At 39.9% G+C, this 17,456-nt stretch overlaps 1 protein-coding gene and 1 pseudogene across 1 annotated transcript in view; both read left to right on the plus strand.

The window, feature by feature from the left end:
• Positions 1-17,456, plus strand: part of XXYLT1 (xyloside xylosyltransferase 1) — an 87,126-nt gene that overhangs the window by 40,692 nt on the left and 28,978 nt on the right. Inside the window, exon 3 of the mRNA XM_089498544.1 lies at positions 1,041-1,173. Within this exon, the coding sequence (XP_089354670.1) occupies positions 1,041-1,173 (133 nt within the window). The remainder of the gene's footprint in view (positions 1-1,040; positions 1,174-17,456) is intronic.
• LOC149282191 (5S ribosomal RNA) lies at positions 3,298-3,416 on the plus strand (annotated as a pseudogene).

The following is a 17,456-nucleotide window of genomic DNA, read 5'->3' on the forward strand; positions in this document are numbered from 1 at the left end:
TTCAGAGTAGTGCAGAAATTCAGACTTCTGTATGTAGAAATAGCATTTTCTCATAGGAAAGGTATGTTATCACTTGATATAAAACCTTTGGTTGTAGAGCTACAGCCTGGATGTGGAGGTAAGGGGAAGGCTGGCAAGCAGACAGTTGCTACCTGGGCTGCTCTGATTTAAACATTTAGGGCCACTATTGGACACGTTTTTGTCCTACTTACAGTTCCACATGTATCTAGCAGGTACCTCAAAGCATTTACATCTTGAATGGATCCTATGTTTTCCATCCCTGTAACTGTGTTTTCATACCGGACTGAGGGTGTTCTGCCTCATGTCTTGTGCTGCCTTATTACCGGGCCACTTGACCTTGCCGAGTCTATTTCTAGCCCTCCCCTGGTGGAAGTACTGTACAAGTAGTTGCGGTAGCGCATAAACACAATGTAACACAATATAAGATTTAGAGAATTTTATTTTTTCATTAAAATAGAATTAATATATTCAAAAGGGCTGATGGACAAAGTCAAGTTAAGGAGGATGACAACAACTTATGGTTTACAACATAGTATACAAGACTGTAGCAAACTCTCAAAGTACTCTGAAAGACTGGTCTCTGGGTTCATAGAAAAGTTAAATTTTCAGGCAGCCATTACATCCATCAGAAGTCCAGGTTTTTTTCCTTCAATGGCGTAGTATATAATAGGGTGGAACATTCAGCAGGACATTTAAGCCTTTCCCTGTTTATTTGGGTGGCCTGGTAGACAGTCAAGCAGGTGCAAACCAGCTTACAGTATAGAAGACCTCAGAGTTACAGTATGTTGGTCATCAACATAAGACAGCCTTTTGTAATTTTATTGGTCTGTGATTGACACGGAGAAAACATATTCTGGAGCAAAGTATAAAAAGTGGTTTTCTGGGTAACTAGACTCATGAAATACTTTTATACCCATGGAATAGAATTCTTTGTCTATAGTATTTCTGAACTGCTTTCTACAGTACAATTTAAAATATGTACACAGCTTTAACGAACCCTTTCTCTCTTTGTATCTTAGACATATCTCGGATTATTCAGCTGGACCTGGATCTGAAGTTTAAAACAAACATTCGGGAACTGTTTGAGGAGTTTGACAACTTTCTACAGGACTCTGTGATAGGCATAGCACATGAAATGCAGCCTGTGTACAGGTAAAGTGTTCTAGAGGGTGTGCAGGTTGAATGTTACAAGCTGATTAATAGGCTGGGGTTATCAATAAGTGTATTAAAATTCATTGCTGTGTGATTTTGCTCTGATTCCACCAACCCCTCCAGTTGAGATGGAACATGTTGTACGTTTCCACCAGTGGCCACAATAAAGATAATGGTGAAGTCTTTGAGGTCGTTATGGGTAAAATAAAACATTAGTGGTCAAATGCTGAAGACATTTTATAGAGTGAATAGAAGGAATGTGCCATGAGGTTTTTTTAGCTTTGGTAGGCGATAAGCTCTTGGTGAGGCACTGATTGTTCTGAGCAGATCTCACTGGTTTTGGGCCATCACTCAAATTAGCATTGGTTGCTCACTGTTCTATGTGCACTAAGCATGTTGATAAGCTTGTGAATTTCTAGTTGGGCTACAGGAAAAGGCATTTATGTTCTTCAGCTGCAGCCCTTGTCAGGTTGCCCCTGTAGTGTCCTGGGTAATCAGCTTGGTGTCACACTTCTGAAAATTTATTTATAAAGCCTGTGGCGTTCAGATGCTCTGGGTGACCAGTCCCGGACCAAACCAGTTTAATACTCAAAACCCGAATTGGTGATGTTTCAAAATGTTAATATTCATCTGTTGTTTGTTCCATTTTGATAAATTCTAGTAAAATTTGTTAGGCCTTTAGCCTTTATGTAGTAATTGTATCTTGCAGGTGATGCTTAAAGTGTATGCTTTTGGGACAATATCTCCCATAGTGCCTCTTCAAGCATGTACAAGAGATTTCTTGCCACATGTCTGTGGATATGTAGCATTCAAGGAGTGAGTGTATGAGAACTTAATTTTACTCAGCTTGTCTTATTCAAATCCTAGCTGTGCTTACTGTAGAAACATTTCTGTCATGTTACTGACATTCTGGTCAGCATACTTTTCTCTGTTGGCATTCTCACCATTTATCAGTAATTTCACAGCAAGTATCCATGAGAGGTCGCAGATGCACCCTCCGCAGCATCCCACGGTGTCCCATGTGCATACGCGAAAGAGAATAGGGAGGCTGTGTTCCCATAACAAACGGCTTGGACACTGCAGTTAGCACCACAGCTGTGGTGATTTGAAGTGAGTGATGGATAAGGCTTTGCCATGGGCTTCACTTCACAAACTAGTTGATGCAGTAGCGTACCTGGCAGGGGGGGGCGTTCCGCACCGGGTGCCGCTCATCAGGGGGGTGCCAACTTGCCGGCACCCCTCCAGAGACGGACAGTAATGTCCGCGGCTGGAGGAGCAGGCTCGCAAGGGAGCGGTATCTGAGGTTTTTAACAGACCCCTGGCTCCCTTGAGTGATTTTAAGCCGGTTCACGGATCTCCCTTGAACCTGGCTTAAAATCACTCAAGGGAGCCGGAGGTCTGTTAAAGACCTCCGATACCGCTCCCTTGTGATCCGCGCGGCAACAGCTGCTGTGCGCCGGGGTTTGTTGTCTGATCCCGGCGCACAACACTGAAGCCGCGCCCACCGCTGTCCGTGCCCTCTGAACCGGAAGAAGACTGAAGAACTGAAGAAGAGGCGCGAAGAGGAGGAAAAGGAGCTGTAAGGAGAAAAGAGGAAAGGTAGGAAAGCATTCAGTGAGAGTGAGAGTGGATTAGTGTATACGTGTGGATTGGTATACGTGTGGATTGGTATACGTGTGGATTGGTATGTGTGTGAGAGTGATGGGTGTTATGCTGTACCATTTCCAATGTATTTTTCATTATATAATTATGCTCTAAAGTACATCATAACTCCCATCACTCTATACTGTTCCATACAGTGGCAGAGCTGGGAGACAGAGGCCTTGCACCCCCACAGCAGGACTCCTGAAAGGTAAGTGAACTTCAAAGAGGGAGAGAGTAGATAGTTAGGAGGGGGTAGATAGGGAGAAGGGAGTGAGAAGGGGTAGATCATCCCACTTTGATGCGTTGAAACATAAATTGACGGACCTTAAATTTCGTGTTATTGAACAGGTATCTAGATCTAACCGAGGGGGTGATCGAGTTAATATTCTAAAACAACGTGAAGCATGGTGGATTTATGAATTGGATACATTATTTCCAAATGGACTTAATAGGGAACTGGATTTAATGCCGTTCTTGTGAGCCTATGGCCATACTATCCTGAATACACCCGATCTCAACTGATCTTGGGAGCTAAGCAAGGCTGGGCCTGGTTAGTATGTGGATGGGAGACTACTTGGAAATACCAAGTGTCATAGGCTCTTAACTTGTGTGAAAGCCTTGCCCTAATATGAGACATTTAGGATGATTGGGAATCAAATTATTTTGGAAATATTCACTTTCTATATAGACTGGTCAGTTTGCACTGTCACTTTAAATTGTTATGTAGGATCGGGTGGGTCCGACCCCTTAATCACTTGCTGTTGCATAAATACTTGAATGTGTGCACTAATGTTTCTAAGGCTTGAGAAAGACCTGTGCGTCGAAACGTTGCCTGTGTGAAATAAACTCACCTTATCATTTGAGTGCTGAGCCTCTGCTTCTTTATTTTGGATTTATTGAGGGACTTGGTGGTACCCTGGCTCGTGCACCATTTCACTGCTGAGTGCTGCGTTCCAACCTTTCTTTTTGTGTATGCCTCAGTATATAGTGATAGGTGTTATGCTGTACCACCGTCAATGTCTGCCTCAGTATATAATAACAGTAATGCTGTACCACCATCAGTGTCTGCGCCGGTATATAACGGTAGAAGCTATGCAGTTTTAGGATCCGCCCCAGGTGCCAAATACTTTAGGTACGCCCCTGAGTTGATGACCTGGCTATCTCCTGTGACCCTGTCTGGTTCCTGACTTTGTCTCTGGACTCTGATTTGGCCTGAGTGACATCTGATTACCTGGTTTGACCTTGGCCTTCTACTGACCAAGATATTTAGATTCTGATTTGTTTGCCAGACCATTCACCTCCTGGTTTGACCTTGGCTTGGTTTTGACTACTCTCCTTCATATACTTGTTTCTTAGTTCCACTAACCGTGTCACTGTTGGATTACAATTTCCGAATTGCTTCTCAAATGTAAGCATCATACCAGTTTGGGAACTGTCAAACTGAATGTGTGCAAGTTAATAGTGGTTTTTGAAAGTGTGTACTACCTTAGTGTGAAGCTTTGTTATGTATAGCAAATAGATTATTTGTGTTTTATATACCCATATGGACATGAAGGTAATATACTGTCATCTGTAACTGTAGGAATTAGAAAGTTAACATCTTTGGCGTTTGCGGACAAAGAGGTGAATTATACTGTTTTCATCTACTGTGATTGTAGCTAAACGGCTTTCCTCATGTGGCTTATCCAAAAAACAGCATCCTTATAGTGAGCAGACTCAAACAGTTAGTTGATCACACAGAGGGGCTAAGACTCCCTCTTTGCTCTTTGACACAAGTACAGATAGATCTTGGAGGTGTACAAACATTAACATAATACACAGACATTACGATAACATTAGCTAATACTGAGCTGGCTACAACTAACTTCATGTGAACAAAGAGAACATGACGCTCCCCACCTGGTCTGTAGATACCGCAATATAAACCTTAACTAAGAATTAAATCAACATAACATATTCCAGCTTGCAAAGCTTCTCTTGTCTAGAATTTGCAGAAGCACAACATCCCATATAGAACATTAAACCTCAAATAATAGTCTGTATTACTTAATATGAATTTGAGATAGACTTTAGTACTGTGCAGAAGTTAGCTAGGTTTTTGAATTCTGATGCAGTGGTGGACAATTATACTTATCCCAGTCTTCATGAGGTAGGAGTAGTAATAGTTCTACTATTCACCATGCCTTGCTTTATCTTTGGAAATGTGTACACTTCAGTGGGTCATAGATGCTGTTAGGACAGATAAGATGCCCTCTTGGAGCACATCAGCTCTTATGTCCTAGTGTGCACTAAGACTTTTCTTTCAGATCTGTTGCATGTTTTCCCAAAAAGAAAAGTTTACATCACCTTGTTGCTATTTCCTTTTTTGTGACATTGAGCAATTCTGTATTTTCAGTACAAGAAGTTGTGCTGTGACATCGGTAACAATGTACTTCCAAGGTGGTCATTACAGATGAGGGAGCTATCCACTTAATCCTGACAGACGTGACCTATTTTTCACACAAACCAGAACTCTCCTTCACACAGTAGCGATGTTGATTCAAAGTAAAATGTATGTCCGTTATTTGTCTATGCAGACATCTACTATTATCACCCAGCCTTGGTCAGGTTTTTGTGCTTCCATTACAATATGTAATCTTCAGAGATAGGTATTTGTCTGAGCTATTCCACAGTGTAACAGATCTTGTCTATACAATCTTTGCAAGGTGAAAATAATATTTCTCTCTAGAGCTTTAGCAAATGTGTCAAAGAATAATATACAATGGAGGCTCAGGTCATGTTATATGTCAGACTATTGTAGCACTAGGCAACGCTGAGCTGGCTAATAACAAACTTCATGTGAAGAAAGAGAACATGATATGGATTTTGTCACACTTTGTAGGGCTGTCCACACACCAGACCCTTATGCAGGCACGAGTCTTACACCGTATCGGATGTATTTGAGGTCAGGATCTCACCAGAAAGGTAGATTTATATGAGATGTAACTCCACAACTAAATATTTTAGGAAATTACTTGTATTGACTTTCTTAGTTTTTCTCAGGATTTGTATAACAAGAAGGTGAAATGGTCAAAACCACCATCCCTCCAAGTGGTCTTATTTATGATATGGGGAATTAGGTGAGACATCTGTGTGCTTAATGTAAGAAGCACGGCGGGTCTGTGTGAATTAGATAGATGTGCTCTTTTTGTGGAAAAGCAAACACATAGAAACATGACATACGGCTCACAGTTGTGTGCTGCTGCATTTAACTTTGCATATCAAGGTATCTTATGGCTTACAGCTTCTATGTGAAACAGAAAATTTGACATGCTTACAAAGATGCAGAGCTAGAAATCTATTTTCTTATATCCTTACATTTTTTTAAATTAGGCACAGTATGTTGGAGGAATGTCTTTACAGTGATCATGTGCTATCGTGATGGTAGGCTAGAACAGACAGTTAGGAGTGTTGGACAAGAAACTGACATTTTCAGCTATAATAAGAAAGTCTGCCTGCATTCCAAAACCATTCAACTCTGAGCCGAGCAGACTCTTCAAGGTCATGCACGCAGTAGATCAATTAGTACCAAATGCTTGACTGAAATGTTTTACAATGTTATGCACACCTTTTGGATCTTAAAGGGTTAAATATCTGTAGAAGGGATAATATTGATTTAGGGTCACGGCATAAAGAACAGTACAGTACTTATATGTATTTACCATACAGATTTCATGCATCAGAGCCCAATTGGTAGTGTTTGCTTGTTCTGTAACAGTTGTATACTTTCAGTGTGTGTTTTGTGCTTGTTCATACTGCGTAGAACATTTTTGGTTTAATATAATTCAATGCATCCTCTTATCCAGCACATTCAGGCTAATTTTAACAATGAGTAGTTTTTGCCCTACTTAAAACCTACATGACCAGCAGCTGTAAAATAATGTGATTTACTGCATTCCTCTTGGCATTAATTAGAGTTAATAGCTGGAAGAACAAAGACTCCAGAAACAATTTTTTGGTCTGATTGTGCTAATCCATAAAATGAAGTCACATCTGAGCTAGTACATGGAGACCTATTAATAGCCCTTGTACTAGAGGTTTGAGCATTTGTTAAGCAGCCTAGAGATCTAACGTGACATTAATCCTAATGTTTCTAAGTATGCCATTCGCTGTTGGGTTATTTTAAGCCCTGTGGGTGGGTCGTACAACACGATATGTTCCTTTCATATGCCCTGAAAATGAGATTCCACTTCCACCAGATTGTATTCTAATCGGTTGCAGTCAAAACTCCCTTTTCCCTTCTGTTGTGTTTTTGACATAAGGGAAGTGTTAATGTTCTCTCTCCTATGGAAATGAGCACATCATGTATCTTAACACTGCCAATACAACATTGCTTTTCATACTTAACATATAGTTCATGTACACTGGAGGCTGCTAAATTTCTATTTCTGTACAGTGTTATAATTATATAAATTATGATATAAATTATTTCTGAACATTATTTTACATAAAAATCAATACAATATAAATACAGTGATATTCATTTCTGCAACTATAATGTGTAGCATATAAAACCAAAATCTTTCAGCAAGGACCACATCTAGTTTGTGAACCATGCTTTATATTACTCTGTTTGGTAGATGGCATAACTGTTTGTTTATAAAATATGACAGATTAGGTGCTGCAAAGTGCGGCCAGCGGCATGATATATTGGGCCTCATGTTACCGGAGCATAGAAACATGTCGCCCATACCCAGATGTTGGCTGCACTTATGTCATTAGGTGGCTGCTGGCCTTAAAGTGCCAGGGCCACCTCATTCTCCCCAGTCCTGCCCTGATATATCACAATGGTATTGTCCCAAGCAGCCATATAATTTCCATGGCATGGATCTAGAAGGGGGAAAACATATATGCATTGCCAGGTCTGAACTACTTACACTGTCCTGCTGGCCCAACGTGAGGGTGCATTCAACAATTAAGCAGTGAATGTTTAAATGTAGAGTTAGTCTGTGGTGACCTAAAACAATCCAGATAAGTCTTTTTGATGGTTTTTCCTTGACACGAATACTGTAAAATACAATAATGAGCAAGGCTGTCTCTGAGGCAAAAGGAGAAAACAATTGTTGACGTGCCTAACAATGGTTTTACCCTTTTAGCTTTTGAGACAGCCTTGCCCTTTGAGAATGGAAACAAAATAGTATTACAGGAACACATGCATGAATGGAATGAGACCATACCTAGTAATGTATCATTCTTAACAGCGCTGTGACACCTTTGCACACAGTGACAAAACTCATAATGGCGTGTTATGTCAACCCAGTCCTCAAGGCTCACTGAAAGTGCAGCATTTAGTAATTACTACATTCTACTTCAGTGAAGAGATTCATAAAACCTAGACCTTGGCTCGGCTTTGCTTTGGTGGCAACCACTACATTTTAATTCTCCTGCACGGTATGTGGTGTATCAGAGATATTCAAGCAATGATGCACTTGTAACAAACCACTTATTCTATTAACTAGGCTCCATACCAACCGCTATACTGGAACATATGGCTATTTAAAAAAAAAACTGTGTTTTTTTAAGTCAATAGCCCAGAGGTACCCCAAAAAGTTGTATTTTTGTGGGCATCTGTACCATTCTGATTCTTTAGGGTAATTTCAGTAGATGGGAAATATGGTTACCGCCCATCAAATTCTATGTATTGGCCTGTAAGTTGGAAGCATGAGAATCCTTGGAGAAGTCAACATTTGTCAAGCAATTTCCAGCTTCTTCATGTTCAGGCATCGCTTGTGTCAGTGCCGATGATTTCACAAGCAGACGTGCAATGCATAGGTATCCTGCCGAGATAGTGAAGGACCCTGTTTCTCCTCATCAAGGAGGGCCTCCTTTCTCATCTGTCACACGAACCAGCCTGCAACTCGATTGTAGCCTGAGCAACACCAGAAGCTTCCTCTCCTTTATTCTTGCTAAAGCATTTAATGATTGCTGGAGACATGGCATTGTTTAATACAAAAGACAATCTGTTCCAAGAAAGACTGATTACACTCAACAACAGAATAGGAGCTCGAGTACTTTTTATAGTGCATTTCTGCAGAAAATATTATGTACCTGTATTCATTGGCGTATTGTATTTTACCTCTTTTGTATTCCACTGGGCACTGTATGTATTGGCTTGGTTGAATGCGGTTGTTTGACCTATATTTGCTTGCCGAGTGCAGGCTGTATGCCCCATGTATTGTTGTAGTTTCCACCCAGTACTTGATAAGTGGCTGTGCATTATGTTTTGGGAAGATCATGTACATAAGGCGAGATATTCTTCTCACAGACATTAATCCCATCTGTCTGTTCTTTATTTTCGTAGGCAAGCTTTCAATGTGTGAGGCACAGATTGAGAAAGTGTTACAAATCAATTTCTCGTCTTTGTCCACGTAGGTTTCAGGACTCTAGCACTTAAATTTGCAGTGAGTACTTTAATATGCATTCTTCCAAAATGGTGAAAAAAAAGAGCAATTAAAATGGACTTGGAAAGCTGTTGAGCCATGTTAAACAGGTATAAAGTGTATAAGTTACCGGCAATGCCCATATTTAATATTAGATTAATGACGCAAACCTCAGAGGCATTGATTTGCTAAAATAGACAAGCAGTTGGGCTGGGACTGAACATATGGAATCTTTATGCTTAAATCAACAGAGTACATTTGACCACATGTAACCCACCTGTAAAGCGCATAACTGTTTAGCACGCTTGTAGAATACAATTAATGAGTACAAGCAAACCATATTACTTGGAACCAGTCGAAATGTACAGCTGAGCAGATTCAACATAAAAGCCAACATCTTCAGCTTTATGCCCTGGCACTAGCCAATGTCACATTGATCCCCTATTGGCAGTGCCTTTAATAAGTGATCTTTGTGGGCTTGTGGTGCTTTACAAGAGTCATATTTTGTGGGTGGTATTTTGCAGGTACCGTCTCATTCTTTTACAGGATTTAATTCACATTTAGAAACATGTAGTGGTGAAAAGATGGGCCATTTAGTAATTAAAGTTTAGCTTTTAGTAAGTGTGAATGGCTATGTAAGTGTGAATGTTATGATGTCACATTTGCAAAAAATGTTTTTTGTTTTTTTTTAAAGTTAGTATTTTGTGAATGTCAAAATTTCCACATATATGGCAGATGAAACACATCACCCACAAATGGAAAAAATACCCCAATTAAACATGTACTGTATATAACGGACTGTATTAACGACCACATCTGCCATATCTGAAGTCCCAAGGACCACTGTATCTATAAAGACTGTTGAGTAATGTTTTGCCTAGAAGCGCAAGCAAGATCTTAGGGTTTGTACCTTGTATTTCTGACACCTGTATACATAACCATAGCTGGGAACTTCCCAGTGCTCATTGATTTAGTTGTGATAAAAGCTGTAATGACGACATTACCCCTTAGTATCAGGTGTGTGGGAACGAATGGCTCAATAAAGCAAGGGAAATTAGGAAGTGCCTCCTCGTGTGAGGTTCCCATGATAATTTTCTGTTGTGGTATTGCGGGGGTACTGGTAACAATGGGTCACATGGGGTTTTAGTTTATTAAAGATTTGGTCCCACTACCTGTGATCACTTTGGCTGCACCCCTGCCATGCCACTATTGAAATATCCTCCGGTAATATTAATTTTGTGGTTACTATAAGGAAACCAGTGATGTATTTCACTTTGAAAATGTTGCACTGAATTGATTTGTTTGCCCTTTTATTTTCTTTATTACTATTTAGAATCCTCTTGTGACAATGACTCGAGCTGATAGTTTCATAGATCACCGTGTATGTACTGTAATGCTCTACTTATGCCATATTTGATAGAAAGGCCATTAGAAGCTATTAATCTCATTATTCTATTTGAATGTATAGCAATCTCTGCTTCAATGTACTGCTTCCTATACTGAGCTGCAGCATGTAAATCAAGTACTTGTATTAAAACAATGCTCAGAAAGCTTGCTATTCCAAGTACGCTACAGTATTTATTAATTTTAATATAGAACCAGCATATAAAGGACAATCAAGAATGTTTGTTTTGGAAGGTTAAAGGGAGTTTTTTAGTTCCTCTTATCTTTTGTGTGGGTTTGTTTGTAGCGATAGAGCATATATTTCTCTATGATTTATAAATGTGCCCTAGTGTTGCTCAAAATTGACTTGCCTTTCACTCGTTAGCTATTTTTGGAATCTGAATTAATTTGTTCTTCCTTGTTTCAATTTCCGTATGTTGAGATTTTCATTTGTATAGTTAAGATATTTATTTTTCCATTTGGCAAAAGGGGCTTTTTAAGTAGAAAGCTCAGGCTAAGTAGTCTATTTTACTTAGCTCTGTGGCTGCGTTGCACACATGGACGGCTCCTTAGATCAGTGGCGTCTAACTTTGCACCTAGGACCTCAGATATCACAAAACCCCCTTGAGTTCATTTGAACTTTCAAATATTGATTCTTTCAATTGTCCTTTATTTATTGATATATTTTCCCAGCCCCTAAGGTTTGTTGGGTGATCTTACGTGAGTGTTGAGATGACATCTACAGGACATCATGCCTCATCATGGCTATGCATATTACTAGGTGAGACTCAACAAGCAAGTGCACCAAATAATGTTAGGTTATAAAATTCCACCTTTACACAATATGTAGAGGAACTATTTTATTAGAGTAATATATATGTGATATACTTGCCTATTTGTTATATAGAAAGAGCATGATCAAGAGTGTTTCCATACTTGAGTGCAAATTAACGTGAATAATGTACACTGTCCCTTTGAAAGACTTTAATGTGTTAATGGAAACAATGTTGGAAGGAAGGATACGGGCAAAATGACTGTAATTTTCCAAATGACGATCCAGACAGCAAGATGTGAGCAGCTGCTTGCTCCATACAAACTGCTGCCTGTCAGCACATATCTGCGAGGATCTCATAGGATTTTATACACAGCACTGCTAATTGTGCTATTTTTCATCCTAGCGTAGCAATAAAATCTCAGCCCAAGTCTCATTGGTCTGCCATGGTACAGAACTACATGACAAAGTATTTCAACTTGCTGAGATTAGCGAAATGGTTTAATTAAGCCAGGTTTCATGCATAAAAATATCAGTCTTTTAATTGTGCTTGGGTATTTTGAGCATTGCAAGGAATTATTTGCATAACAATATTTTATTTGGCTCTGGGGATGTTTGCCAAGTAGTTTTAGTTGTGGATATTTTATGACCATGAAACCTACTGTGCTTAACTGGAGAAACCTTTCAGCGCTATGGAAATAAAGCTTTGCGGAAAGGTGTAGAAAGATTCCATTGATTGCTACTGTATACGGATCTTTCATTTTAGCAGGTTATCTGGTGCTGTGTTACTGGCCCCAGCCTGTGACCAGAGATCAATTTATGTGAAGAAAAATATGCAATGTGATAGGTCCGGAATGTAAAATGGTATTCTTACCGGTCCTGGAAAAAAGTGCTCTTGCACTAACCCACATGCCGGACGCACTGGCGGACCATACCTTAAGTCCAGAGGAGCAAGTTTTACCTATCTTGTGCGGCTACTTACTTGACTTGTGTGCTATATTTATGGGCTTGTTAGCTGTTTAGGCCTTTATACCAACATTCTAAATACAGTTTAGTTGGTCCCCCTTTGCAGCTATAACAGCTTCCACTTTTCTGGAAAGGCTTTCCACAAGATTTTGGAGTGTTTCTATGGGAATTTTGCCCATTCGTCCAGTAGAACGTTTGTGAGGTCAGGCGCTGATGTTGGACAAGAAGACATGGCTCGCTATCTCCATTTCAGTTCATCCTAAAGGTGTTTGATGGGGTTGAGGTCAGGAGTAAATGTGGCCAGTCTAGTTCTTCCACACCAAACTCATTCAACCATGTGTTTATGGACCTTACTTTGTGCACTAGAGCACAGACATGTTGAAATAGAAAAGGGCTTTCCTCAAACTGTTCCCAGAGGGTTGGAAGCAGAGCATTGTCTATTATGTCTTGGTATGCTGAAGCATTACAATTTCCCTTAACTGGAAGTAAGGGGCCCAAACCCTGAAAAACAGCCCCATACCATTATCCCTCCCTCACAAATCTTTGTAAATGCAGACTGCATGGTTAGGTGGTTGATGTTATACACCTGTGCCAATGGGTCTGATTGAAACACCTGAATTCAATAATTAAGAGGTGTGTCAAATACTGTTGTCTATATAGTGTATTTGCCCCTTTCTAGTTTTTGGCATTGCTTCTTGTGAATAAAAATGTAATTTGTGTACAAGAGCCATCCACACATCAGGCCTCCCTCGTGGGTGCTTGGGAAGCCAGCTTGTGAGAACTCATTTAATGGGTAACATGAACATTTTCCAGGTGGTCACTCTCCATACTTCCTGAGGTAATTAGCATGGACAGATATACGCTATGGGGGCAGCATGTAAATATTGTCTATTTGACCTTAGAGAGAGCACTTGTCTAGCATCCTGTTTAGACTAAACTCTACCGTTTTGCAGATCTGTCACTTTGTCCCAGGTTTGCCCTTCCATGTTACACATAAGCCTCTAGCGTACTCCTCTGGCTTAGCATACTCTGTACTAGACTGTAATCATGCATACATGATTATTTTGAGTTTAATAGCCATGACATAGCGCAATTGATGGTAACCAGTAATTAAATGAAAGCATTTCATGACAGCTGAACTAATTGCCTGGTGGCCTTTGATCACACCCCATATCCATTATCTTAGTGAAGGTTTTATATTTATAGGTAAAACAGATTCCACAATATTTAAATGTATTCTGTAGTGAGTAGTTCTTTAGAAATTATATCTAAAGGATATTAAAATGAAGAGCAAATACAAAAGGTTATCCTTATATAACTATTAAATATTGTTTTGGAAACTTATCCAGCATTGTCTGCATATTTTAGCGATTTTTTGTTGGGAAACAGAAGGAAAAATCCCATCACATTGTGATTAAATATATTTTATACACCAAACCCTGGCAACTGTATTAATGAATGACCTACACTGATGTACAATCCATAGTATTTTAAAGAACAGATGGTATGATTGGAGGCTTCGGTATAAGTACGATAACTGTTAACTCTAAGATGTCGTAAGTGTTCAGGAGATCAGGGTGATGGAGTAGCTATTTAGGTTTGCCTCTGATCGGATGTCCTCATATGGCACCACTTAGGTCGATAGATTTTACAGGGTCAGAGGAATTTAAAACACTATTGCAGTGAGGACATTGGACTCCAAGTGTTTCCCGGGATTCCAAGTGTTTCTGGCTTAATGTGGACTTCAGCTAATAAAGACCAAGACCATGGCTTTTACGGTTCTACCAGCATCTCCATGAGTCTGACCGAAGCCATGTATAACACAAAAAAACAAGAATTAGGAGATCCCAGCGGGAGGTATCAAATCAAAGTTCAAACTCCTTGATGTAGAAAATAGCATTAGTGAGTACCCGTGAGTAAGTTATGTCTTTCTTCATGTCTCTAATGTGAGGGGTGGACCCCTGCTGTCACACACCTTGCATTGAACCACATTTTTTGGAAAAAAAAAAAGCTATTTTCTACATTGAGGAGTTTGAACTTTGATTTGATACATCCCGCTGGGATCTCCTACTTCCTGCTTGTTGCATTAGACATAATGTGGACTTCCACCTGCATTCCCCTTGCTGCTTGCAGTAGACTTTCACGCATCATTTCTCCAACCCCCTCCTTGTTCTTGTGTGTTTTTTTTCTTTTCTCTCTCTCTCTCAATGGTTAATTAAAGCGCTCCAGTTTTATTAAACAGGAATGTCGTCTTGCCGTTTTTCACTGATTGTTCAAGCGTTTATAAAATTGTGTTTTGAGGCCTGTCTTCCTGTTTGCCACAATAGAAACTTGGAACTCCATTCACTGAACATCTGCACATACACTTGTTCCAATGCATACTTTTTACATGTTATTATTATGAAAAAAGTTAAAACCCATGTTGCTTTATTTTTAAAGGGACACTAAAGACTTCACTAAAGACTAAATCATATACTGGCTTCATGTGGTGTCTCCTTTGCAAATGGATGGGGAGGGGAGCCCGGTGCCATTCATCAGGGGGATGCCACACTGGCACACAGAGTCCAAGTCTCCCAGAAATTCCTTCCCAATCTATCCCTATTTTCTCTGCTGACCACCATGTGGTCAGCCTTTCCCCAGTTCCAACAATCGAGGGAGAGGCTTTGTGCGGAGGCACTGGTCAGCGGATTTGATACTGAGGAAGCCCGAACGAAGAACGAGAAGTAAAGGAGTGCCAGATACTCTAGGTATGCCCCTGATTCACCACATGTGCATTTGCCATTTTCCTCACCCCTAGCTATTTTCTGTGCAGGAAATGCACTGCTCCAGTGCTGGCTCTATGAATGCGTTCTGTTTAAATCCCTGTGCCCATGCAGGAAACTGATTTTAATGGGACTGCTTTACTGTTACTCATCAGCGGTAAGAATCATCTGGCCATGGAAGTGGAGGTAGCTGGAGCTACACGGCTGCAGCTTCTACCTCTAGTAGTGCCTTCTTCTCATGTTATAAGTTTATTTAAGTACTCAAAAAGTACTTTAGTATGCATTTTTCTTTAGCGAGGCTGTTATTGCCCTCTAAGATTGCTTTTTTTTCCCCCCTCTTGTTTGTCCTCAGATTGTATTATAGCCAACTTTTGTAAAGGAAACATTTTTTTGCAATGTGATGGAAAAGTCAGATTAATTTTCCACACTGCCGGACTTGTAGCTAGACAGCAGGTATTTCAAAGTCAGCACTCAAACTAGATTTGTAGGCTTACATATTAGTATCTGAAGCAGAAATATGTTACCATAAAAGAATCACACAGACAGTCATTAACTTATCTAGTCTGTCCTGTACCCCGCATTGCTGTCATAGGGACAGTTCAAATTACCTGCTTTTCAGTTGCATCTGAGCTGTCCATTCCACAGTGATGCAGACAGTCAGATCTAGCAGGCAATCTGAAGGAAGGGGCAGGCGTTCATCAGAAGGATCATATGTGAGTCTGGCCAGTCCAGGAAAGGGTTAGTGCTCCTGGTACCTTGAAGCAGCCAGAGGTGACAGAGCGGGATACATCTATGTAGGTGTCTGTGTGTGTGTGTCAGCAACAAAGATCACCATATACAATACTCGCCACTCTCAGCAACACAAGTCACTCGGCCTTACACTCCACACTCAGCCACACATACAATGTTTATATCATAAAACTGCATTTAATACAAAATAACAAAGGGATTGCAGAAAAGTTTATGTAAAATGTATTTTAAATATTATGCGTAGAGTTATTAGATCTTACATCTAACGTATGTATATGCCCGCTCAAGCTTTGGTTAGCCTGGGTTTTTGCTTCAAGAGTAAATAGTTTTCTAAATAAAATGCTTTGTGCGCTGATAAGCTGGATGTAAGCTTTGTCTTTTATTATGTTGCAATTCGAAATCATAACATGATTATGATGATAATGGCCTTTGAATTGTATGGCTTCCTGTCCCAGCCATGAAAACATCGATTTATGTCCTTTGGCCCTCTTAATCCATTTCATTGCGTCATGAATAGAAGATATAACCACTTATGTGAGTGAGGGAAAAAATAATTTTGCCTATTTGCTTAAATTTGCTGCAGAGAGAGAGAGAGAGTCTCCATCTGAGCTAGCGTTCAATTAAGCTTATTGCCCAGAATTGATTGCTTATTTTTGGACAGCGGGATGCTCTTGCTGGAAGTGCCCATGCTAGGACTCTTTTAGACCTGACACATTAAGTGACCTTGCCTTTTTGAAAGTTTGTTATGTCAGGGATTTATACACTTGCAAGATTATTGCAGACGCTTCAACCAAACGCACAATTCAAGTCCCGTTGATCTAGTAATTGAGCTCAAGCTGTTGCAGCTTAATCTGTTTTTAAGGAGCCCCTTTGTTTGTTTCCAGCCAAAAACTGTTACATTCAGAAACAAGAACAGTTCCCGTCATAAACTATGATGCAATACATAGATGTTTGTGATTAGTGGTTTTCTTTCTCTTCCTTTCTTTACTTTTCTCTACCCTGAAATCTAAATGACCGATATGTATGTTATCCAGCTTTCCTTTTCCTGTAAGGAGCTAAAAACAAATATTTAATGGCAACAGGGAGTTTCTAATAAGCCATCAGTGCAGTTTGATGACTTTGTACTGATTGAGAAGCAGACAGGAAGCACTGAGCTAGAAATTGATCTTTTCTTTTGAAGTCTGATTCCACTAGAGATGCAATTCCAAGCACATCTTTGCACTAAAGCAGCATGGATGTGCTTCCTAATGTAAGGCCGGTTGGCAAGGGTTATGCAACGAGAGCACTTAAATCCAAGCTAAAGGACTGGGGCACAGATCCCACAAATAGTCAATACAGTTTATTATGACACTAATTTAGATGCCATATAATTAAGATTCACAGCCTGCTGTCCTGATTGGTGTATTGATGAATCGGTAACATGGAATCATCCTTCCAGTGGCATGCTGTGATTGTTTTCTTCTCTGATGCTTGAAAAACAATTCTCAGACTAACTTTCCTATTAGGATTTCAGTGTGCCAGCAAATTAATTGAGAAAGATGTGGATTTGCTTATCTGTCTCCCCTCTATTTCAACTTAACACCACAG

Source organism: Sceloporus occidentalis, unplaced genomic scaffold, assembly GCF_023333645.1.
Source record: "Sceloporus occidentalis isolate IW3139 unplaced genomic scaffold, rSceOcc1.0.p SCAF_121, whole genome shotgun sequence".
Classification (NCBI taxonomy): domain Eukaryota; kingdom Metazoa; phylum Chordata; class Lepidosauria; order Squamata; family Phrynosomatidae; genus Sceloporus; species Sceloporus occidentalis.